Source organism: Leiobunum rupestre, chromosome 2, assembly GCF_980474605.1.
Source record: "Leiobunum rupestre chromosome 2, qqLeiRupe1.1.hap1, whole genome shotgun sequence".
NCBI lineage: Eukaryota > Metazoa > Arthropoda > Arachnida > Opiliones > Sclerosomatidae > Leiobunum > Leiobunum rupestre.
The window spans coordinates 43,840,299-43,865,299 of NC_143385.1; the positions used below are offsets into that span (position 1 = coordinate 43,840,299).

Here is a 25,001-nt window from a genome sequence, read left to right on the forward strand (position 1 = left end):
TTATATTTATATTTAATATAAGTATAATATATTATATTTAATATAAGTATAATATATTATATTTATATTTAATATAAGTATAATATATTATATTTATATTTAATATAAGTATAATATATTATATTTATATTTAATATAAGTATAATATATTATATTTATATTTAATATAAGTATAATATATTATATTTATATTTATATTTAATATAATATAATAGTTTTTGAAAGCGGCTTAGCTGTGATAATGTTTACTGCAAATACGTATGAAACGTTAGGTATTCCTGAAGTAGACCTAGGGAATATTAAAAAAAGAGCACCTTGTGATTGTGATGATGAAGGAATTAGTTTTTCACGTATGTTGATTTTATTCCTTGGCCCTTGGACTAATTAACACAGGGACGTTTCGGCTTCCCTAAAACGTAAACCACACTTAGGGTTATTATATTATTATTATCATCTCTCTACTGGCGAAAAAAATGCGTTACTTACTCTGCGCAAGCGCGAAGGTGTCACACGGAGCGACCCTATTAGGTAGCGTCCTCTGTTGGCATTCGCCTGTCAATTTTTAAGCGGTCTGCCTAATAAGAAATAATATATCTAGAGTTATTTATCTAGAGTTATTTAGCGACTTGCACAGAAATATAAATTATACAATAAGTAAAAACAACGATATTTTAAGAGTGCACAAGAATTGTTTATTAAAAAATAAAATATTTAAAACCCGACTAGTTTCGGCCGCAACATCGCTCCGTCATCAGAAATAATATCTTTAATAGCTACGAGGTGGCGTAGCTTACGTTCAAGATTTTAAATTTTTAGCATGGCCACTCCGTGTGACACCTTCGCACTTGCGCAGTAACAGTTACGCATATTTTTACCGATAGGGGAATGAGGTAACCGGGTCGCGGACTTGCTGGGAATTTCAGAAGCACCGAAACGTCCCTATGTTAATTAGTCCAAGCTTGGCCTAAGATCTTGGCCATTAGGATATTGAATTTAATTAAACTATTTTTAACAGATGATAGCAATGATAATCTAGTGAGATTTTTTAATTTAAGTCATTGGAATGATATACAGAAAGTAATGCATTGTCAGAAATTAAAAATAATTGATAAACTTAGCAGACAACTGACTATTTTGGCGGGTAAAATTCCGTATATGAGTTTAAAAACCGAACGATAGACGGCGTTAAGAACTAAATTAAGTCATTTCCGAATTGGATCACCCAATTTTTAGCCGGGGGGGAAAACCGTGGGTGGATTGTCAACGAACGTTTTTCACGAGAGGTATAGTAAAATATACGGCTGCAAACCGTCCCTAGCGTTGATTAGTTCCATGGTTAACTTAACAAACAACAACGTGAGAGGGAAGCGCGCAAAGGGGATTTTTTCTCTCGTTGGCGTTGCCAAAGCCGTCAGAGTGATCTTACCATACGCAATACGGCAGGATAAGCATTCCAAGTAGAGGTATGGATTCCTGACTTGATATATGGGTGTAAAAATGTTAGGCATTGAAAATAATATAATTTTAATTCCGCGCGTGTTATAGAGCGCCATCTATTAGCACCTATATTATATTTATTTTTGTAATAAACAGTGGGGAGAGCAGATCTCCATTGTATGTGTGAATAAAGCTTCATGTTTATTTTATCAAATCCTGAACTCTTGTTTTTAATGCTTAGTGACAATATAGAATAACAAAAAATCAGTAAATATATAAGATAATCGAAAAACATGTCAAAAAATAATTAATTATCACTAAAATCATAAGGTCCCTTTTGCGCCACGTAATTAAGTGGTAGGCGTTATATAAACGCCAACTCCTAGTGGCTACGTCCTCAACTACGCATTTCTGAAAAGAATGCATTATGAATGTGCACAAGCCGTGGGTGCGTCAAAATTCTAAGGAATTCTTCTCTTGGGAAGAGTTCTGCTTAATAATTTTTATCCCCGTGAGAACTCGCTCAAAAGCGTCAAATATAAAAAGATTCTTCTAAAGATGGCGGCTTACGAGAATCCCACGAACATTGTAAACCGGCCGGGAGTAGTGGCTCACTCCTGTAATCCCAGGCGTCCGGGAGGCAGAGTTTGTGGATGGTTTGTGATGACGACTACCAATTCCCCAACGGGTGGTCGGAATACTTCCGCCATGGGTGTCCCCACCCCTGTCCCCACGTATCCCCCCGTTGGCGTGGCCGTTACACATATCTCGCCCTGATTAATCAGATGGTGTTTCGCCGGGCTCGCGGTCTTCTCAGACTCAATCATCCCTTTCTTCCTTGAATAAAAAAAAAACATTGTAAACCAAGCCTTTGACAATAAATATTATTTTTACACGATTTCACGACAATGTATAAAGGGAAAAAACATTAGATTAATAATTTAAAAGTAAATTTCATCGGAAATTAACTTGCCATTCTGTATTCTCGGAAATTCATTTTCGTCCACAAAAATATCATAATGTTTCTTTTCTTCGGCATAAAGTAAACTGACTAGAATATTATTGTCCTTTGATACTTCATTCTTAGTAAGTGACGTATTGGAAACGTCAGGCCAGCTTCTCATTGTTGACTTAGCGGATGATAGGATCTGGTGAGACTACTCTCCGCGAGAGAATTGTACGTGAAACAAATAAGCGCCCTCTCGCAAACACGGCAAAGGTTGCGAGGCTCACAGCCGAAAATTTGATATAAATAATAGTTTGGTAAATTTGACCAAATCAAATAGTCAAAATTTATAAATAGAATACTCGGATTTTTAAAATTAATTATTTGGTATTCTAGAATATTAATAAGAAAAATTTGATTCGTTGGAGCGAATAGTAAACCTGAAATTGAGCCAAATAATTTGGTCGAATCGAATAGTGACAAATACAGACTCCTACTTTGTAAACATTATGGAAACCAGGAAAAATAACAATTTGAAATTGGAAGCACTGGTCGCTGTCCCTGATGGGAGTGATTGCTGTAGGCTCTGTGTTAAAAGTTTGGCTCTTTAAAAATTAGGAAAATGTGACTCAAAATAATTTAAATATTAGTGCAGATTGTAAATAAATGAAAAAGCACCGGTATAAGGAAAGGAAAACATGGCTACCACCAAAAATGTAAGTTACAATTTGGTTATTTTTTAAGGTCTAAATGTTGTATTTCTCAGGGCAATTAAAGTTTCATTTTATTTAGGGTAGTGCTAAGGCTTAGGCTTGACAGAGAAGGTCTCATTGAATATATTAGCGAGACTATTCAGGCGCAAATGGAACTTAAAATTCCTTTTCCACCTCTAGAATGAACGAGTGACCAGATTTGTACAGTTCCTATTGGTTTACCGTTAGTGGACTGATAGACTCTCAAAGATCCAAGTATCATTAGAGTAAAACATTTATGAGATACCATTACATGTAATTTTGCCATTCTGTTAGTATAGTTCTGGGGCTAAGTACTGGGGACTGAGACTTAAGGTATCTTCTCCAATTTAACTTTAATAATTTGAATACTTAGTCTTAAAGTAGCCTTATATTGTTTATGTAGACCCTGTTTTTTTAATTGAAACATTTTTCTTATCATTGCATGTAAAAATTTTCCAAAGTCATTGGAAAAATATTCGGTAGTTAGAAAAAATAAATTATCTCCAGCATCTTATGACAATTAGATAGGCTTCTCTACATTTTAGCTTCAAAACCTGAAAATAGCATTTAGAATAACTATTACAATGTGTAGGTGTTGGAATAAGATTAAATACTTTTGTTTCAGAAACCGTATGTTAGTCCAAGCCCAACCCGGACTAGCATAAAAGAAGCCAATGACCATTTACAACTGTTGTACCAAAAAGTTATTGAACTAGAAAAAACGGTCAAAGATCAAGCTGAAGCTTTGATGAGGAAAGACGAATACATGCAAACAAAACTCAAAGAACTAGCCGAAGCTAAAGATTCCGAAATCGATGAATTGCAAAGAAAAACCCAGTATCAGTCACAAAAAATAAAGAAACTGGAAAGCTCTCTGAAAGACAAAGAAGTTCAAATGGATGTTTTAATGGAACGATTGAATCTCATGGATGAAGTGGTTGCGTACATTCCTATTATAGAACGTTTGTTAACTAGTCTTAAAAAATTGCCAACGGGAAATGCCAGCAGCAATAATGTATTAAAAATTAACTCTCTACCCTTTTCGAGTCGACCGAAAAATCGGTCATCTTCGAGGTCTCATTCTAAGCTACGCAATAGTGCCTCTGGATCTAATGCCCAAAACTCAATAGCAAATCATGATAATAATAGCGTGGTTGATGGTCATTCTGTTGTTAGCCAAATAAGTGATCTTAGAATCGGAAGAAGTTTCAACATTAATAGAAACTTTTCCATGTCCGAAGATGAAGGTGAAAATGGACAAGTGTGATCTTCAAATAACATTGACCAAATATTTTTGGCTTAGTTAGAATTATTTATTTTATATATATTAAAGTAGTATCTATGACATAAGCTTTTATTATTTATAGATCTTACTTTAAAACAAATGATGTCGCTTATTAGGTGATATACTAAGCTCTTTCAATCTCTTTGCAGTGCTACGTGTTAAATGACCAAATTGCCATCTTCTGCTTTTCATTTTAGAGCGTCCATTTCAAATACTGGTATTCCCTGTACTTAGCTAATGTACCTTCCATGAGCTTTACGTTCTTTCATCTTTCACACATGGATATATATTTTTTACTTTGCTTTTTAAATTTACTATTTCTATATAGTTAATTTTGAACTGATTTCAATGTTTCGCTACGTCCTTAAAGAAAACAATTTCAATACAGACCAATTTTCATTAAAAATGAAAGAAACCTTTTTTGAAATTATATTGTACATTTTTTTATCTAAAAAAAAGAGTTGTTAAATTTTTACGAGATGTGTGCTGGAACTGACTAACGGTCTCGCTCGAATGTTATGATTTTCCCATACACAGATAATATATGTCCTTGTATTATTTATTTCTAGTCGACAATAATTTTATATTGAAATTTGAAACTAAAAGAATATTAAAAAAAAGACTTGTTTCATGGATTGCACATTTAATGACTGACTTTATTACTGTAAATAATTATCTTTCACCTGAAGTTTTTTTCAATGGTCAACAATGGGATGATTGTAACTCAATTAAAGGGAATATAAACGCAGGTATTTAGTATAATTTTGGTTGCTCCATTATATGGGCTGCGTTCAGTAACTAAAATTAAAATCAACGACGGATACTACATGGTTAAAACATTTTTATTTTTAAAAATTTTGACTAGCTTTCGGGTATGACACCCCTTGTCAAGCGTGAGTCTTTAACTAAATTTACAATGCAACATTTTTGATTTTTAATTTTTAAATCCTCCCAGTTTTTTATACATATTTTACCCCGAAGGTCAATTATACTTAGGGGTTAAATATGTATAAAAAACTGGGGCGATTTAAAAATCAAAAATGTTGCATTGTAAATTTAGTTAAAGACTCACGCTTGACAAGGGGTGTCATCCCCGAAAGCTAGCCAAAATTTAAAAAAAAAAAAAAAATGTTTTAACCATGAAGTATCCGTCGTTGATTTTAATTTTAGTTTATACATCGAGACCATGGTCATAAAATTTAATTTATACGAGAACTCTAAGAAAGCTCAGCAGTGGCGGACTGGGTCTAAAATTATTGGTTGCCAGAAGACAAAGGGCCCAGGCCTTAACAACTATAACGCTATCATGTTTAAGGGGGCCCACTTGAATAGGTTAACTCTATGGCCAGTCTGCCACTGAAGCTCAGCACTGCATGTGCTAAGCGGTTTTTTACTGAACGGGTTTTTGGACATCAAGTTGCCCATCCGTTGAACAATGAAGTCATCGGCTGTCAAGCAGGTTTTTCCATTGCTCAATGGTCACGTGACATCGCAACTAAGGCCACAGCAGACGATATTTTACCAAATTTTCAACAAGCGTAGAAAGCGTTCAACAAGATCCTACCCGTCTTGTTAGCAAGAGACTCAACGAAAATTATTTTTCAGATACTTCGTTGAGAGTTACTATACGCAGAGATAGCTTTAAATATTTCTGGTGCTTATAAGAGAATTCTTGCTCAAATTGTTAGGGGTCTTCCAGAAAGAATGTGATAAGGTTTTATTCCCTTTGAGTAGTGAGTTCATGGCTCTGGTGGTCCAATGGTTTTTGGAATTGAGATCGATATTGAAAAGTGATTTGATTTTTTAAGATGGTATGATAGCATGCGCACTGGTTTAATTCTATGGCTGGGTAGAGTCATTGGAACAAATTCAGTTACAGACTGCTTTGCCCATTTATTATCACTCTACTCAATTTCAAGTTTTGTTCTTTCAACGATAGATAGTAACTTGGTCTTTACCCCCTACCCCATGACAGGAGGCTTTGTGGCTTTGGAAAATTACTCCCCATAACACCAACAACGTTATGCACCTCCCTGTGCCCTTTAAATTAGTTGTGCTTTCATATGAGTGCTACTATGATGTGTCAAAACCCTCTTGAGACTGAACATGTTTTATCCTCACTTTAATTTTACATCATTTGACTAATTTGACCAATTTCTAGCTACATCCACCGAATGTTTAATTTTATCAGTGACATGCGATGTTAAAGGGCAATGCACGTTGGAAGAAAACTTGTAGGGAGTATTTTCCAAAGCCCAAGTAATAGCTTTAAAGACATTTTTATAGTGTATAATTAAATAAGAGTAATCAAATTTTTTATATATGTTTCAGATGTATAATATGAATTTGACACCTTGGTTAAATAAAATCTAACATATATAAGCAATTTCCGATAGTGGGTTCAATAGGTATAGTAATCCCCCTGTTTCATTACACTGCATGCTTTTTTTATAATTAAAGGTCTTTTCTCCAAGAATAATAGAATACAAACTAATGTGCCAAAGCCAGTACACCATGTTCCTGCTGAAATGCACAATTGCATGCGTGAACAATTTATTAATTTTTTTGGCATTTGAATGTTCCTGGAATCAAAATTCTAATGATACCACTACAAAATTAAGCTAATAATTTTTTAATGAAGAAATATAAATCAATGAAAAGTTTAAATAGTAATTATTATTTAATTGACTACCGGAGGTAATTAAGGATGCAGGATCAAACCATTTGCCCATTCAATGAATGTGCTCTTACAGGTTTTAAGGTGAAACCCTTTTTACATATGAATTAGCAGGAAGGAGAAAACATCTGAAGGTCATATACCGGAGTGGAAAACTGCATTCCATTTATCTAAATCAATAAGAATATTTTAAAAACCACTCAGTGGCTTTTCTCAAATTAGAGTTGGTTTTTGGTGAAATGCTACAGCCTACTTAAAAAAACTGCATTTAGAAGGTTGCAAATGACTTTATAAGTACTCTTCCCACACTCCTCGTCTTGAGGCAAACTAACATAACTATTCTAATTCTTAATTGGAAAATAAGAATGTTGAAGAATTTATTAATGTTGAGGATATTGACTCTGACGTTTAGTATCTCTAAAAAAAATTGTAAAAAAATTGTAAAAAAAATTTTAAATATTAAAGTTGTTTGTTAATGTTCATTACAGTTTTCTGATTAAAAATATTTTCCTGATAAATTTTGCATACTTTTATTCTTGATGAAAAGATATTTAAATCCATATCCTATGCAGTTAAATGTTAGTTTATGGGCAAGGTAATAATAATAATAATAATAATAATAATAATAAAAATGCTTTTATTGGGTTTCACCTTCAGGACATGCCTGATTTACAAGGAGGCCCGTAACATAAAGTATAAAATAGTTTCTATATTTAATTAAGAGTTAATTTAAATAGAAATCATTTGTCTTTTAAAATATGTAGACGCAAATGGTGTTTAAATTCACTTAGGGGTTTTAATTTCTTTATAACAGTTGGCAGCTAGATTATTCCAAGTATTTATTCCGCGGCATTTTGCACTCTTGTGTCTTAAGGAAGTTTGTAAGTCTTCAACAAAGAAGTTCAGGGCACTAGCTCTTGTTGATTTAGTGTGAATGTCTCTTGGCTTACTAAAGAATTCTGTTAAATAGGTAGGGCAGGCTGAATTGAAAATTTTATACATCATAACACAGAGGTTCAATATGTAGTGTTGATTGAGAGTCAACCAATTTAATTCTTGACGAGTATTTGTTGCTGAGGCAAACATATCCCTTTTAGCAACAAATCTTGAGCCATTATTGTGAGCAATTTGAAGTTTATTTAGGAGCATTAAGTTTGCAGAGTTGTAAAATATATCTCCATAGTTAAAGAGTGGTAGAATTAGCGAATTATAGAGTAGATTGATGATTTTTGTCTCCAGGCTTCTATATAAAGGTCTAAGAATCCCCAGCCGCTGGTTTGATTTTGAGATTAGAGTTTCTATATGTTCTCGCCATGTCAGTTCTTCGTCTATTATAATACCAAGGTATTTAAAACTTTTAACCCTTTTTATTGATGTATTCTTTAAAATTGAGCTAATTTCATTTGAAATTGGTTGTCTTTTTGGATGAAATAGCATGAACACTGTTTTATTTTCGTTCATAGTTAGTTTTTTGGATTTTAATATTTCCTTTAAATTTATGGCTTCTTCACTCATTACGTCTAACAGCGCATTTACATTATAATTTGACATTAGTAGTGCATCATCATCCGCGTATTCATTTGAAATACTATTGTGTAATTGTTTATGGATATCGCTGGTGTATACATTATAAAGTGTTGGGCTTAAAATTCCACCTTGGGGTACACCGGTTCTCACATATCTGGTCGTTGATTTGGCGTCACCAATGGTAACAAATTGTTGTCCATCTTGAAGGTATGATTTAAACCATTTTAAGCTATTATGTGATAAATCATTTATTTGTAGCATTGAGAGCAAAAGACCATGGTCCACAGAATCAAATGCCTTACTTAGGTCTACGAACAGTATTCCAACAAATTGTCCACTATTTAACCGTGATATAATAGTTTCAAGAAGGTACATAATACCAGTAATGGTTGAATGACCCGCTCGAAAACCAGACTGTAAAGGATTTAAGATATTGTGTGTGTTTATGTATTCAGTTAACTGAGTACAAGATACGTATTCAAGTGGTTTGGACAAACATACAGGGATGGATATTTGACGATAATTCCCAACATCAGAGTGATCTCCTTTCTTATGAATTGGAACGACTCTTGTTTGTTTCCACTGCGTTGGAAATTTATTAATTCTAAATGAGTTATTTATTATTCTGGTAAGAATTGGAGAAATTATTATGGCCAAGCCTTTAATTATTTTTGGAGGTAGTTGATCCGAACCAGTAGCTTTTTTAGCATTCATGTTTTTCACGATGTTAAACACATACTCAACAGTGACTTCCCTGAATGAAAATTTTTCATAGTTAGATTCGATAAACAAATCAGTGTCAGGGACAGAATAATTTGCCATATTTCCCAAGTTAGACGAGTCATTTGTAAAAGCTTCACTAAAGATGTCTGCTATTGTGTCTTGAGCTGTATAATCATGATCATTTACTCTCACAACTGAAATTGTTTGGGAATTCTTTTTTAGGAAAGGTTTCAAGACTTTCCAGACGTTTGAGGTGCCGTCATTTTTTAAGTTTATGTTTTTCTCAAAATAAGTTTTCTTTTGCGTATAAATCATTGAGGTTACTTGGTTTCTGTAGTGTTTATAAAGTTGTATATAATTCAAATGTGGATAATTTCTACTCCTCCGCAAGTTCAGATCACGCAGGTGCATAAAATATTTAATTTCAGCTGATAGCCATGGGGGATTCTTAGTACAGATCCTCTTAGTTACAAGTGGAGCATATTTATTTAAAGTGTTCAATATTGTTGTTGTTAGAAAGGCAACATCTGCGTCAACATCAGGGGCTTGATCAACATTTAAGGATTTTTTATCATATCTATTTATATTTTCTTGAATCTCTCTGATAAAGAGGTCAGTATTCATTTTCGAGCATATCCTAACTTTACGAATCTCTTTATCTATTTTCGGACACTTCTTTTTCCTAATACACAATATCATATCAACAGTTGACGTTTGTCATGTTTTGCTTAAATAATTAGGATAACTGTTCTGAACCATTTATAAAATTTCAAATTAAACTTATTAAATAATACAATAAAAACCATAAAATCTTAAAACCACTACAAGGCCATGTTTCCAATGTTAATATAGTGGCTCCTTTGTAAACCACGCTTTAGAGCCCCATATTTTACAACCAGTTGGGATTTGGAATTCTGGTTCCTCAAATATCTGTGTACAGATTTCTTAGGCTCATACCTGACAGAGCCCCAGACATTGACAATACAAAAAGAAGGATAAACTCTACTCACCAATTTAGAAATTGACAAAATTATATCTCAAAAAAGAATTTTAAGTTAAAATATTTAAACGGAGCTTCAATTTTAAGTAAATATTACGGATATGAAAAAGGAGCGAAAACAAAATGTTACAAAAAATATTTTATTTTACACAAGTTTTAAAATCAACATTTTAAAATATGTACAGGATTCCAAAATAATAATTTTTCAAAAGCCATTCTTATTAAATACCAGTATATTCAATTGTTCTTAACACTATAACCACTACAGAAAGTTCACATACAGAAATTACAATATTATACAGAATGTTTGTGTCTACTAGTAACAGAAGAAGGTCTTCGCAAAGGGTACTGAATAAATGGTACGTAATTTAAAGATAAAAAGTAAAAGTGCAACTCAAACATTTTTGGACCTTTCATTCGCTGGGAAATTTCAAATTACGAGGAACGTTATTGATTAAAGCTTTAATTTATTAAATTATGATGACAATGAATTTAAACTTTTTTCAAATTGCAAGGCATTTTAGATGGCTTAATTTTTTTGTAAATGGAGGCATAGAAAAAAATCGGCATAATTTAAGTTTTTTAGTCGGGGAGGCTCGCTTTTTTTTAATCCCCCATTTTTAGAATGGAGAATAAAGATTACACGCTTCAGGTACTGCATTTTTAATTGCTAATAATTGTAATTAATTTTCATTTCCGCATTATATTTTCTTCTGGATTATTTTTTTATACATCATAGCAAAAGTGACAATTATCAAAGAAGTGCATATTCCTATGCTTTAAAATGCTACGGATTTACTGAATAATCAAGATAGACCACATAGAAGCCTAGGCTAGGATGGATGATGCACACTTTTTCTAGTTTGTTCTTTCGTGTTTGAAATGAATACGTAGATAAATAGCAGTAGAATTTCTGTCGATTGGCTAAAAATCATAAAGCCTGCTATCCTCCTCCATTCCAATACCCTCCCTACTCCTCTCGCAACTTTTACTTCCGTGTGTAACATTCATTGTAAAAATTGTTACACTGACACTTTTGGTAATTAAGTCACTAATGATTATAGTTAGCCAAAAATGGTTGTATTTAAAATTTCATGATAAATTCACAAATTAAATAAAAATTAAACCCGGGAGAAAAATCCATGGGATATTTGCCAAATCCTGACACCCGTATGGTTTTTGGGCTAAATTTAAGGCTAGCTCAGTTTTTAATTTTTAGAGAAGATTCTAGACTTAAGAGTATTTTGGCCTGACTTCGCCGGATTTGTAACAAGGATGAAAAGGAATTTTTGTGGTGTAGCATTGTGCACCAAGCAAATTAGGCGTTTAGATGGCGCTATTGTCACACGTAAAAAACCAAATTATCTCCATCTCTCCCCACCAATTTCCTTCTCCCGTTGTCTTGGCACTGCTGTATACGCCGCTTAATTTGGTCATGCAGACTGATGGGAACCCGAAAACCATGGCCACGGACACAAAGACATGCACATAGAGTGAAGGAATATAATGTATAGCTACGCTACAATATTTATAAAAAGGACCTCATTGTAATGAGGTCTAAAAATTATTTAACAAATGTATTAAGAATAGCTAAATTTCATATACCTATGTAGCAACCAAGCAAACATCAATATTTAAATATTATATAGGCCCTAGGTCATACAACAGGATTTGCAATCATCATCAAAAATTTGTACCCTTTCTTAAAGACCTTCCTTGGTTAAAAAAAGTGTATTAAAGAGTGGCAGAGTTATTTAATTATATTCAAGTGGCCAGGCACAGGGAGGCGCGAAGCTTTGTTGGTGGGAGAAAATTGGTGGTAGGTAAAATTTATTATATTTCCAGTAGGTGGAAAGCTCAATTATGAGAAGAGGGAGTTAATGAATAATAATAATAATAATCAGCTAGGCTAATACCCAAGGCACCACCTTAGGCCTAAGTCATCAAGCTACTTTTAAAGCCACTAATTTAGGTGGCCGGGTTACAAGTCCTTCATGCCACGTGACCCAACAGCTCCCTACACTAACTATTACCGTTAACCTCAACAAGTTTATATGGAAGGGGAAACCGAAGAGCTCGGGGGAAAACCCCTTAAACCAGTGGGGAGAAAACTTGCCAACTCAACGCAGGAGTGGTTTCTAGTTTTCACCCAGTAACTGAATTCACTCCCCAGACATTCCCCATGCCCTGTGTCCAGCTACTTGCTTTGCCTTTTAAAAACTGTTTGGAAAAATTTAAAATTTATTTCAATATTCTGAAGACAAGAATCAAACTGGAAATCAAGCACTATTACTTCATTACTACATGGAGCGCATAAAATAATATTAAACCTTTTGAACTTAAAATGTCTCAGAAAATCATATATTTTTTAAAAATGAGTACTGTAAAACAAAGAATGTTGGCTTTCCACCACCCTCCTATGCAGTATAACCCAGCAACCTGTTTAAAGTCATTAAAAGTCGCTCGATGACTTGGGCCTAAGGTGGTGTCTTGGGTATTAGCCAAGCTGATTATTATTATTATTATAGTTATTATATTAGTTCAAATCTTACGGAAACCAAGTGTTTGTTTCCCAAAATATTGAAGAAATTAAAGTGAACATCAGTATTGCATTAATTGAATAACTGCACATCTACTTTGAAAGATAGTAAAATTACAAAATTTAACTTTCACACTAACAATTGTAAGTTTAAATCGCAATATAGTGGTCAACCATTAAAACATTTCCTCTTCAAGTATTTTGGATATTTGCGATATCAAGGAAAAACAGATATTTGTAATGGGTCTGTGGATCACATTGAGGTGCTATTCTAATGTTGGAATCAGGAATATAAATGAGTGTTTATTTTTGCATTGTTATTTCATTCCAAAAGTGAATATGGAGAATTTGTTTGTCAACAATTGAACAGAATAAAGTATGAACAGAATAAAGTATGAACATGAATGGAAAACCTGATTTAAACTGCGTAAACTTCTCAAGGTAGTATCAAAATGTAGATTAACCACCACATTTTCAAATACATACAGTTTCTTTTAACTGTGGTACCAATATATTAATAAGGTTCAAAGAAAACTAAACCACAAAATATAACAATCCGCAATTTAATTTAAATTTCTTTAAGTTTTTAGGTTTTAATTTAGAATCTTGAAACTACATTCCCCAACTCCCATATGAAACTACCACAACCTGTCATTAGAAAATATAATAGGCAGGAAAGAGCTTTACGGAAGAAATTAAACAACTTTCTTCTAAGAGCATATTAAAGAAATAATGGAAAAAAATTCTTAACCAAAGTAAAATTCCCCAAGTATTAAGGAAAAATTTCAGGATTAACATTAAAAGAGTGTTATATTTAATGTCCATTAACCCTTAAAAAATATTCAAAATAGTTTTAAAATAATTTAAAATTAACAAATAAAATTTTTAAAAAGAAAAATATATAATTTTACGTAATAGCCATCCTATTGCTTATACTCTTAAAAGTGTAACTGACTGTTACAATCCATTTAAAATTTCGTTCATTAAAATATGAGATGGTTCTTATTACTTCAACTTTGTACCTCAATTGAAAATATAAGCATTCCTTTAAGTGCATAACCATCTTTAGCTGTTACGTCATTTCGTAATTGTTCCACATTTCCAAAATATTAAATGATAACTTATGGTAATAGAATTATACAACTAGAATTTGTTTCTCACTCTACAACGTCTAACCACCAAACCTAACACTACGATTAAAGCAATGGTATTGATATATGGACAACATTTGAATCCACAAACAAAATTACGCAGGCAATAGGGCTTATTAAATAACTTTCTTGGGCTTGCCAGTATGTAATCATTACATGAAGATTAAAGAGAGCTGTTTGCTCTTGAGATAAATCGTTGCTCAAGATAAGTACTGAGCAAAACGGAGGGAGTTACAAAATATTTTTGATGATTTTGCACTTTGGTCCAACGAGTGCCATCTTTGTTATAACCTGGGGAATAGTAAAAACGTTAATTAAAACTAATTAATTATTTTTTAGTCCTAGCAGCTACAGATTATTAGGAAATCCTAAAAATAGTGGGGAAAATATGAAAGAAATTCTAAAAATGTTGTGGGGAAAATATGAAAGAAATTCAAAAAACGTTGTGGGGAAAATATGAAATAATTTTAATGGCAAGTGCTCTGTGGCTTTAAATCCCTAGATTCATTGCTGGACTATTAATTACCAATGCCCTCAGGACTAAAAAAACTATTGCCTGATAAATTGTAGTGCAGTAATGAATCTAGAGATCGCAAGTACAAAATTTCATTTGCTACAACATTAATTTATAGCAGATAAACTCTTAAAGGGACTTTCAAGAAAGACCTAGTCGATTTGAAATACGTCATTCGGTCGTAACTTTGGCTTCACAACGAACGGCGACCGAATGACGTATTTTAAATTGACTAGAGGGTCTCTTGAAAGTCCCTTTAAGGAAATATGAATTTATTTAAACACATTAAACTCACTTAACCAACCCAGGTAGTTACCGAAATACGCAATCCTAGATCAACCAATTGGCCTAGGTATAGGGAAGACCTTGATCTTCATTTACGGGGATGTGGCTCTAGGCTCTCCTCAGTGCTGGAGCTCGAAATGGCTGTTGATCACATGCAACAGTCCATAATCGACTCCTACCACCAAAACTGTCCTGCAAAATCTACCAACCAGCCAAGGTTAGTTCCTTGGTGGAACAATGAGATTGGTAGACTTCGCAAAACTACTCGCAAGCTTTTTAATAGAGCTAAGAGGTCGGGTGATTGGTCAGCCTATAAGCAGGCCCTCACTTCCTACCATAAGACCATCCAAGAAGCCAAACAGGCTTCCTGGAGTTATTCTTGTGAGAGTATCTCTGATATTCCCACTACAACCAAACTAATGAAAATTATGGCACATGACAATACAAAACATCAGGATACTATTAAGTTGAAGGATGGTAGTTACTCCAGTTCTGGAAAGGAAACACTGACTTATATGCTGGAGGTTCACTTTCCAGATACTAAAGTCACTGATATAGATGACTCTTATGATCTTCCTCTTCGGTTCAAAAGAACTAAAAAGGTAGATTGGGATGTGGCAAAACAAGCTGTCACTCAGTCCAAGCTTATGTGAGCTATAAAGTCTTTTAAGCCCTACAAGGCTTCTGGTCCGGATGGGATCTCACTCATCTTGTTGCAGGAGGGAATAGATATTCTCTGTCCTGTGTTATGCAAAATCTACAGGGCCTGTACTCTTGGGCATATACCGAGCTCCTGGAAGCATTTGAAGGTTATTTTTCAGGGTTGGCAAAAACTGGCTTTTTTAAAAATGGAAAAATCCAGTATTGTTAAATCCGGCTGTAACCGGTAGTTTAAACCGGTTAAATCTATTAATAAAAAATGATCAAATTGCTTATATCAAGCCCTCATTGCTCAAATTTCCCAATTTAAAAATTACGTTTTTGCGCGTGACAGTACCTTTACATTGTGAGGTATAGCAGACTTATTTACCCGCTTTTATACCCTAACATGGCAGCGTATTTTCACGCGCAAAATTAATTTTAAGATACCCTAATTGCTTATATGTTAGCTCTCATTACTTGCGACAAAAAGTGAAGGTTAAGTTTTGTCAATGTTTCTAATTAATTTCTCAATTTTTCTTTACAAAAAAAAAGTGGTTTTAACCATGGATTTTATTTGGTGGTTAAATCCGGCTTAAACCAGGGTGGTTTAAACCAGTTTGGCTGGCTCTTGCCAACCCTGTTATTTTTATTCCTAAGCCCGGGAAAACCAGTTATCTCGAGGCTAAGGCATTTAGACCAATCAGTCTAACTTCATTTCTCCTTAAAGTCTTGAAGAAATTAGTTGATAGATATATTAGAGAGGAGGTTCTTAGTGTTACACCCCTCTCTGATGCTCAGTATGCCTATCAAAACGGCAAATCTACTGAGACTACCCTTTATGGAATAATTAACTGCCTCGAACATGCAATTGAGTTCAAAGAAATGGCGTTAGCTGTTTTTCTGGACATCGAGGGGGCTTTAGATAAAGTCTCTAAGGTTGTCATTCTTAAGGCTGCTAAACGTTTTGGTATCAATGACACGTTGTGTCTTTGGATCGATTCTATGTTGACTGATCAGGTGGCAACGGCTTCCTTGCTTGGCAAATCGCTGAAGGTCACCACCAGCCGGGGCTACCCTCAGTGGGGTGTTCTTTCACCCCTGCTGTGGTGCCTGGTTCTGGACGAACTCTTGGTGAGGCTTAACAGGGATGATTGTCGCGGCTTTGGTTATGCTGACGATGTCGCAATGATCATTACTGGGAAGTTCCCAGGAACCATTTTGGCTATGATGAGAAAAGCTCTCATCTCTGTGGAATGTTGGCCTCTCCGTCAATCGTGACAAGACGAGCCCGATTCCTTTCACTCGGAGGAAGGTAAGGTTTAATGATATTTCTTTCTTTGGGACCATCTTGGTCAAATCAACTGAGGTAAAATACCTCGGTGTTATTCTCAACAGTAAACTAACATGGAAGCCACATCTTGATCTCAGTATCATTAAGGCAAAAATGTTATTATGGAGAGTAAGGGGTACCATAAGCGTGCTTGACACGAGTGCCCGAGTTCTAACAGGGTCTTCGAGGTTTTTCCATGAACCCTAGCAGTCCATCGTGGCTTATGATGATTGCGCGAAACTTTCCATCACCTTACACACAGCAGAACGATTGGTGACGTTTGGGCAATACCAGAGCAGGGTAATACCAGAGTGGGGCCAAAGGAATATTTTCCATGGGGGACGTTCATGCATGATAAAAGTATAGAAATTACCATGGGGGACGTTTGTACATATTAAAGATAGAATGACCAGAAATTGTTACAACGGGTTACCATGGCAAGGAAGACAAGTCACACCCACGAGTAAGCTACGAATTCTACTAATAGATCTCGGGAAATATTTAACACAAAACATAGGAAAGTGATACATTTATGTATAACATAACTTAAACCCTATTTAGTAACAAACCAATACTGAACAGATGTACTTACTGTTTGAGCATAAATCCATGTATTGGCATAAGGCATGAACCAACAGCCTCTGAAAACTATTAGGCAAATGGTATCTTCTTACAGATGAAGGATTGGCAGTGAAATAGCTTGATATGTCTTGTTCAATGCGAGACAGATCACCCTAAAAAATAGTAAAGCATTTCATATTAAATACTGGTACTTTTGTGTAATTTATGAAATTACTTTGATTTTTTGGTGTAGTTTTAGCAGGAATCTATTAAAATAATTAACCTAGTTTGGATACACGTGACATTTAACGTACATACTCCCCAATTTGTTTAATTTTTTTGCTTTATGTTTTGAGTGATGGTAAGCACCACAAGCGAGGTGTTCAAGGAAGGTTTTAGTCACAAGGTTTTTCAATTACAAAAATGTCAAATGTGGGGTTTAATGTCATTGCCATGGTAACTAATTTATGTTGGCCATGACATTATAAGATACCCATGGTGGTTACGTGATTATATGCCAAACAGAATTATGAGGTTTTGTCTCATGGCAGGTATTTGAAGTAGTGAATTAGGTTAGGGTCTGAAAACGGAATGCCTATAACAGTGTATCTACGAAATTTACGGAATTAATTATCTGGACTTTTCCAGGTTTTCTCTGACCAATTTTCCAAATTTTCCCTGACCATTTTTGTTCAATAAATGAAATGTTTGAGGCAAAAGCTTATAAAACATGTAATATGTATTTTTAATTCATCTTTCAAAAATGTATTTGCCTGATTTTTTGGGGCCATTTAATAATTTCCTGACTTTTCCTTGACATTTAAGTACCATTTTCAAATTTCCTGACTGTTCCCTGACGTTTATGTACCATTTTCAAATTTCCTGACTTTTCCCTGACGTTTAAGTACCATTTTCAAATTTACTGACTTTTCCCTGACTCTTAGGAACCATTTTCATATTTCCTGACTTCTCCCTGACTTTTTGGTGGTATTTTCAAATTCCCTGACTTTTCCAGGTTTTCCAGGTCGTGAACAAACTTGTATAAAATATTTATTTATTTGGAATTTTAATGTTTTTTAAATCAGTATTTTATATCTGAATCTGGGTTGGAATTTCAATAAACCTTTTTGAATTGGATGATTTATTTTTAAATTTATTAATTTTTAAGCAAAACACTTAATCTAATTGATTGATATTTAGCTTTTATTGATAACCAACTAAAATTTTACATAATCTTAATTAAATTTGATTGCATTTTGTTAGTTGAATTTAATGGTAATAATAATAATAAATTGCTTTTATTGGAGGCATCAGCTCATTAAAGAAAAAAAGGACTGATTTTCAGTAGGGTCCGTTTGTGGAATTAGATTAAATTAACTCAATATGGGGGTATGTTATTGTTAGAGATAAAAATATTTAAAATTTTATACTCTAAAAGAAAGTTTTAAATTATTTTAAAAAGTCTCAGTGTTCTCTTGTGATTTAAAGGGCAATGCAAGTGAGCTGGCATTTGTGTGAATATGTATGCAAAGTGCCAAATTTATGGTAAACTCTGCGTGGTTTCGCCAGTACCGAGTGGGGGTGTAGGGGGTTAAAAAGCATGTTGCTTTTTCTTTTCTTTTTGCCAGAGAGCTTGCGTTGCCCTTTAATTTGAAATGGTTGGCTATTCCAAATTTTTATACCACTATGTAGAGCATTTCTCTTCATGTAGATACCTTCACTTTTAAGGTAATATAAATTGGCACCTCCTGGTGGCTTATTCTCAAACTAGAAATTTTTATAACATATTTAACACAAGGAAACATGATAAGGAATGTGCAAATATTTTAAAATTACATACAGAATATATTCATCTTTCAAAAGTAAAAATAGCTCTTACATTGGGAAAATAATCATAAACTATTGAATCACAGCATAAAATTAATTTTGAAATTAATTATTTTTAAACTTAAAAGCTTTAAATGAGTTTGGATGTAAATTAGTAGTATATCTGCAAGCTAAAAGAATGCTTTGGTATTGCGCAGATATGTATCTACCTATTTCATTTTTACCAATTAAATTTAAGGCAAAATCACAGATCGAAAAAAATAATACATTTTCAAAAGACTGTTAGATTAAATGAAAGCACTTTCGTGGACTACACTTTCAAAACCTCGTCTGTCTAATTTGCTTCTCTGCGTTTTGTGCAAATGCGAGAAAGTCAAACAACCAAATCGTTTTAGATGACGTGCAGACAATTTCCATCCACTCCACGTTCCTCAGTAACCACCATGTACAACTTTGAATGAGGAAGTCTGTGACTCAGATATACAAGTGTACATAGTGTTTCTGCCCACAGTGGGGTGGCGGAGTAGTTAGCACTTTCGCCTCGCAGCAAGAGGAGCCAGGTTCGATCCCAGCTTGTGGCACTGGGTGAACTGGGAACAACTCCTTCTGCAGCCACCTGAATTAAGGGCTTTAAAAGTCGCTTGATGACTTAGGCCTAAGGTGGTGCCTTGGGTATTAGCCTCGCTGATTATCATTATTACTATTATCTTCTGTGGTAGGCCAGAATTCTCCAAGAGTGTACAGGTTCCATCCAAAACCGTCCTAATGAATCTTTCAGCTACCCCATTCATCTGAGGTGTTCGTATTCGTTCTCACTAGCTGAATCCCATCTTGTTTACAGGATGTATCAAATGCTTTGGAACATTATTCCAAACCATTATCCATTCTCAATCTCTTAAGTTTTTGTCCAATTTGTCTCTCTGCCCATTTCTTAAAATCCCTATACTTATCAAGAACATTCTTTGATTGCAAGAAATATACTCTGGCTTTTCTGGTAGAGTGGTTAAAAAATTAAGAAGTATTTTGATCATCTAATGGATTATTATTATTATTATTATTATTGAATGGGGTGGCAAGCCAAACACTTCGACCTAAGGTCCATTGTGCATCCCCAAACTAATGGATACTATAGGTGAAGGTTTCCAGGGATCACTATGGACTAACTCCAAAGGTTTTGTTGTGGTAATCTCTTCTAAATCTCTTGAGGGTGCATTTGTCAATTTCAATAGGTTGCAAGGCACACACGTTGTAACTTTTGTACTCCATTTACAATTTCTTTCGTACTCAATTGCCTCATCCTATTCGCATTCGGATGACCTAATCTCATGTGCCAAAGGTCTTCTTCACCTGAGGTACTAATGGCTTGCACTTAATTCTTGAGAACGCTGACCAAAACCATCAATGATATATAAGTTATTCTATTCTTCTGTAAGCTTGCAGTCATAATGACATCCTTGGTTTTAACATCAACTACTTGAGCTCTACCCCCAAAGGTTGTAATCTTATATCCCTCGATATCGATCCTTTGATACGAGAATAAATTCCTCTTATAATTGGGTAGACATCCTTCAGTGTGACTAGTATTTCCCCTGATGGAGCGTTAAAAATTAGTTCAGCTTCTCTGATTTCTTCTGCTTGAGAACTCTTCTTTGCTGAATCAACTTGTCTATCTATCTTCCTTAAATTTGTAAATCAATCCCTGTTCTTGCAGTAGTGGTGGGTTGCTTCATAATCTAAAACCCATGCATTTGATTAAGTTCCTGTTAACATTGCTGATGAAAAGAAAGCTCTTCTAAAATTGTGTTTATTCCAGTCTGGATGCTCAATACCAATTGCCCGGTAATCGACTCTTCCTTACACTCCCTTGAGATATGTCCTTCTTTATTACATTTAAAGCATATAATCTTCTTCTTCGTTGAGTATTCTTATGATTAGCTTGTGGATATATTGCTGTTGAAAAACCTTCTTGCTCACACGCCAATGGCCTTTGTCATTTGAATTAACCAATTAGTTTGCTTTTATAAATTCAGCATCTGGTAAAGAGCAAGCTCTAAAAACTACATTCTCAAATCGACTCTGTCAATGATGGACCCTCTGGTATGCAACCTCATCCGCAGGGAGGACTTGTCCAGCTAATTCTAATTTCTCTGCAGCCGCAGTTACATGTTCAAGGTACCCCGTCATCGATTCTGATTCTGTAAATTGTATTCTTAGGAATTCACCATTTAAAGCTTAGACGATATAAGAGATTTTGGCTCGTGTTGATCCTCCAATAATTTATACGCTTCAGGTGCAGTTTTGCATTTCAATTAAATAGTCTCGTGTTGGTTATCCACGTTCATTATTCTAGATAACGCCTTCTGCTTGTATGCATTATAGCGTTATTTAGCTTCAAGCCAAAGTGTGAAAAGGGGACATCTTCGAGTCATCAACAATATACCATAAGCCTAAATCCAATAAGACCCAACAAATGTCCACTTTCCATTGAGAATAGTTGTCATCGTTAAGTTTGTTAAATCCAAAAAGAGGCATGTAAAAATCTTGATTGTCATAACTAGCTGCCATATTAAGTCTTGTTTAACCGTCGCTTCGGTGGGCTTAGCATCTACTTTGTTAGGCTTCTGGAATAACTCACCAAACACCAGCGTTTTTGTTAGTGCCATCATAAACCACGTTCTGCTACCACTTTTTACTCTTTTAAAGAAAACGCAGGGTTGTAAACACAATAATTTATTAGTCATAATTAAAAAAAACAGTTAAAACTTTTGCTCAATCATTATAAACTTGGGAGCTGCATGCCTGGCTCACAGAGGACTAGAAAAAGATTCAAATCAAGACTAGCATGACACTAGCAGGTTTGCCAATCATCAGTTAAGAGGGCAGAACATAGTTCTTATCTAAATTCAAAATATCAGTCTATTTCTAATAGAAATCATACCTACTGACATCAAAACCATTAAACTTAAATAGATTGGTAAAATAAAACAATATATTTGCATTATACCGAATGCTTTTCGGAAAAATTAATTCCAAATAATCTCTTTTCTCATGGACAATGTCATCTACATGGGGCTCTATGTTGGATCTTCACTTAAACTTATGGTCTTCACTTAAATCAACAATTTTTTAAAAATTTTCTTCATTGAAATTAGCCAACCCTTGCTCCAGAAAACCACCAAAATATTTGCTACTGATTAGAATTAAATTAATCCTAAAACATTGATTCCAGCATTAGGATGCCAAAAGTACCTTATAACTAGATCTTAATGCCACGCAAAAATATTTTATAGATAATTACCAAAGGTACATGCCTCTTCTTAAGCATTGCTCTGAGATCACTATCAATTTTGGCAAAGCTGTCTTTTGCACACAATGCAGGATGAACTATAAATAAAAGAGAACTACTTGTACCTGACTATAGCCAAAGACAGATAAGAACAAAAGTATAGGAGACATACAGTATGACGGGCCAAAGAGCAACAAAAATTGAAACTTTGAAAGTCTACAAAGTTTCTATGTCACAAAAAAAAACATTTGACCCAAAATGTTTTTGGGCTTTTATCGTTTTATTTAACAGCTGAAAATTCTGCTTATAAGTGGAGCAAGGGCTAAGAGGTATTTTAAAAATATTTGCTTCAGCGGTCTCAATTCCGAAAAAGTCCATGACTTCTTAAAAAAAATACCAAATGAAATATATTTACTGTTGGTGTGTTAATATTTAAAAAATTCCTCAGCTGTATTTTAATAATTTGTTACAAAATATAAGAAATATTGGATGAAAAATTTCATTATAGGACTACTGAAAGCCTATCAATGAATTTGTAACAAACCTGCTCTTGAGTCATCTGTGATACTACCAGAATCATTTTCCCAATTATCAATTACAGTCCATTGATCGTCATCGGCACAGTTTATGAAGTCATTCCAAGACTAGAAAAGTAAATTGAGCCATAAATAATAAATTCATAAAGGTGAAACCTCTCCAAATCCCATATTTTTATCAAAATTGGATAAAAAGGACCAATTGCGCACTAATCCCAGGAAATTAGAAATTGCCTACAAAGTTTTGGAGTTGGGCTAAACGTAAATTGAGAAATTTACATAAAAACTTGGGTACCTAATTACCTAATCACCAAATTTTAATCGTGACAAAGATATGTGCTCTTTCACTTGTTTTCGAAACTGATGGATCCACATAGCAAAATTGTGAAATGTTTAAGTTTTCAATAGCTCTTAAACATGCCTAGAGGTAATTTATGCCAGGAAGACCAAATTTCTTGCATATTTAGAATCAAATTACTGACACACAAATACGATTTCTTCCCATTGTAGAATATGCTATTATTTTCTATGCCTCGGCAACTAAAAGTGAATAAGAGAAGATTAGTTCTGTAATTAATTATGCTGTAACATTGATTGCCAAGAAAACTAAGTATTCCTCACTTACTGAAGCTAAAAGATAACTTTTGTCAATTATATACAGCTAATCTCCTGAATTTTATGTAGAAAATAATTATGATAAATATAAATCTAAATCAGCTATTGTCAGAGGCTTCAAAGTTTGGAATGACAAGCCAAAAAATTTAAAACAAGAAGAAACTAAATTTGAAACATGGAATATTTATAGTTCATAAACTTGAGTCCCATCCCTCATGAATAAAAAATTTATCCATAACCACTTTTTAATGCAAATTCTCCATCAATAGCCTACATAATTTAGAAATTGCCAAATAACTACCAACCTGCATAGTTTCTTTTTCCAGAAGCATCTGTGAAAAGGGAGAAACATTTTCTGGTATAAAGTCATAAATTGAAACTTCATGCAATTCTGGTTCTCCTTCAGCAAAAGCCATTAATTGAGTGGTATGCTGAAATCGACGATACTTTTTCCCACTTTTCCACTTGCAAGAAACAGTTCTGGAAGTGTTTTCTGCTCTGGCTGGGTTTCGAGACTTGTGGCGATTTCTGTTACGCCTAAGAGGTTCATCATGAACACTTCCAACATCAGACACTCTTCAATTACGATAGACAAAAACAAAGAAGATGAGAAAAACTGGTACTATTGACAATACTTAATTGCCACCCTTTAATTATTATTTAATAAGAAAATAACAACATTTTACAAAGAGCTTTTTCAAAAAACAACTGGTTGATTTTCTGTTGAAAACTTCAATAAAAATATGTTTAATCAGCTAGCATCTAGCAAGCCTAATTTTATTATGAGATATAACAACCTAATTCACTTACTCAACATCTTCTAAGATATCTTCTATGACAATTGGTGCATCATCTACAAACTTCTTTAAATTATGAATAACACCCATTACTTTTCAAATAAAAGTAACTACAATAAAAAAATTGGCGTAAAAGTTAATAGTGAAGATAAGTGGGCTGGTCTCCTATGTTTTTGTTTTGATTTTTTCCTTAGTTCGTGACCTCCCAATTTATTGAAGGTTAGGCTCATAGAAAATATAGAAAAGGAAATGTAGCTTGGCTGAATTCACGTCCTGGGGTAGGCTCAAGCCTAGTAACTGCCGGTAATGTAACTAATGTTTCGTCCCTTGAAATATACCCGAAAAAAGGGAAGTTCTAAGTTATAAATAGTAAATCTCTTAAACATCAGTCTCCCTATAAAAATAATGAAACGTATAGCCATAAGTGTAAAAAATTTTACATAAGTGTAACACTTCCTATTCTTCAATAAGTGTGACACTTCCTATTCTTCAATAAGTGTGACACTTCCTATTCTTCAATAAGTGTGACACTTCCTATTCTTCAATAAGTGTGACACTTCCTATTCTTCAATAAGTGTGACCCTTCCTA

At 34.0% G+C, this 25,001-nt stretch overlaps 2 protein-coding genes across 3 annotated transcripts; one reads left to right on the forward strand and one right to left on the reverse strand.

Moving 5' to 3' along the window:
* Positions 1-126: 126 nt before the first annotated feature.
* Positions 127-5,045, forward strand: LOC149957578 (uncharacterized). 2 transcript variants are annotated; one of them, XM_090165633.1, is made up of 3 exons: positions 127-2,953; positions 3,034-3,099; positions 3,743-5,045. In XM_090165633.1, the coding sequence occupies exons 2-3, from the start codon at positions 3,082-3,084 to the stop codon at positions 4,382-4,384; spliced, it is 660 nt and encodes a 219-aa protein (XP_090021759.1). In that variant the 5' UTR covers positions 127-2,953; positions 3,034-3,081; the 3' UTR covers positions 4,385-5,045. The 2 variants fall into 2 exon arrangements, with proteins under 2 accessions (XP_090021759.1, XP_090021758.1); XM_090165632.1 differs by having other exon boundaries at positions 130-3,099.
* Positions 5,046-10,514: 5,469 nt separating this feature from the next.
* LOC149957579 (R3H domain-containing protein 4-like) lies at positions 10,515-24,714 on the reverse strand. Its single transcript, XM_090165634.1, has 6 exons — positions 24,426-24,714; positions 23,921-24,191; positions 23,009-23,108; positions 22,477-22,562; positions 17,383-17,524; positions 10,515-14,310 (listed from the first exon to the last, which is right to left on the reverse strand). The coding sequence occupies exons 1-6, from the start codon at positions 24,500-24,502 to the stop codon at positions 14,183-14,185; spliced, it is 804 nt and encodes a 267-aa protein (XP_090021760.1). The 5' UTR covers positions 24,503-24,714; the 3' UTR covers positions 10,515-14,182.
* Between the last annotated feature and the right edge of the window lie 287 nt (positions 24,715-25,001).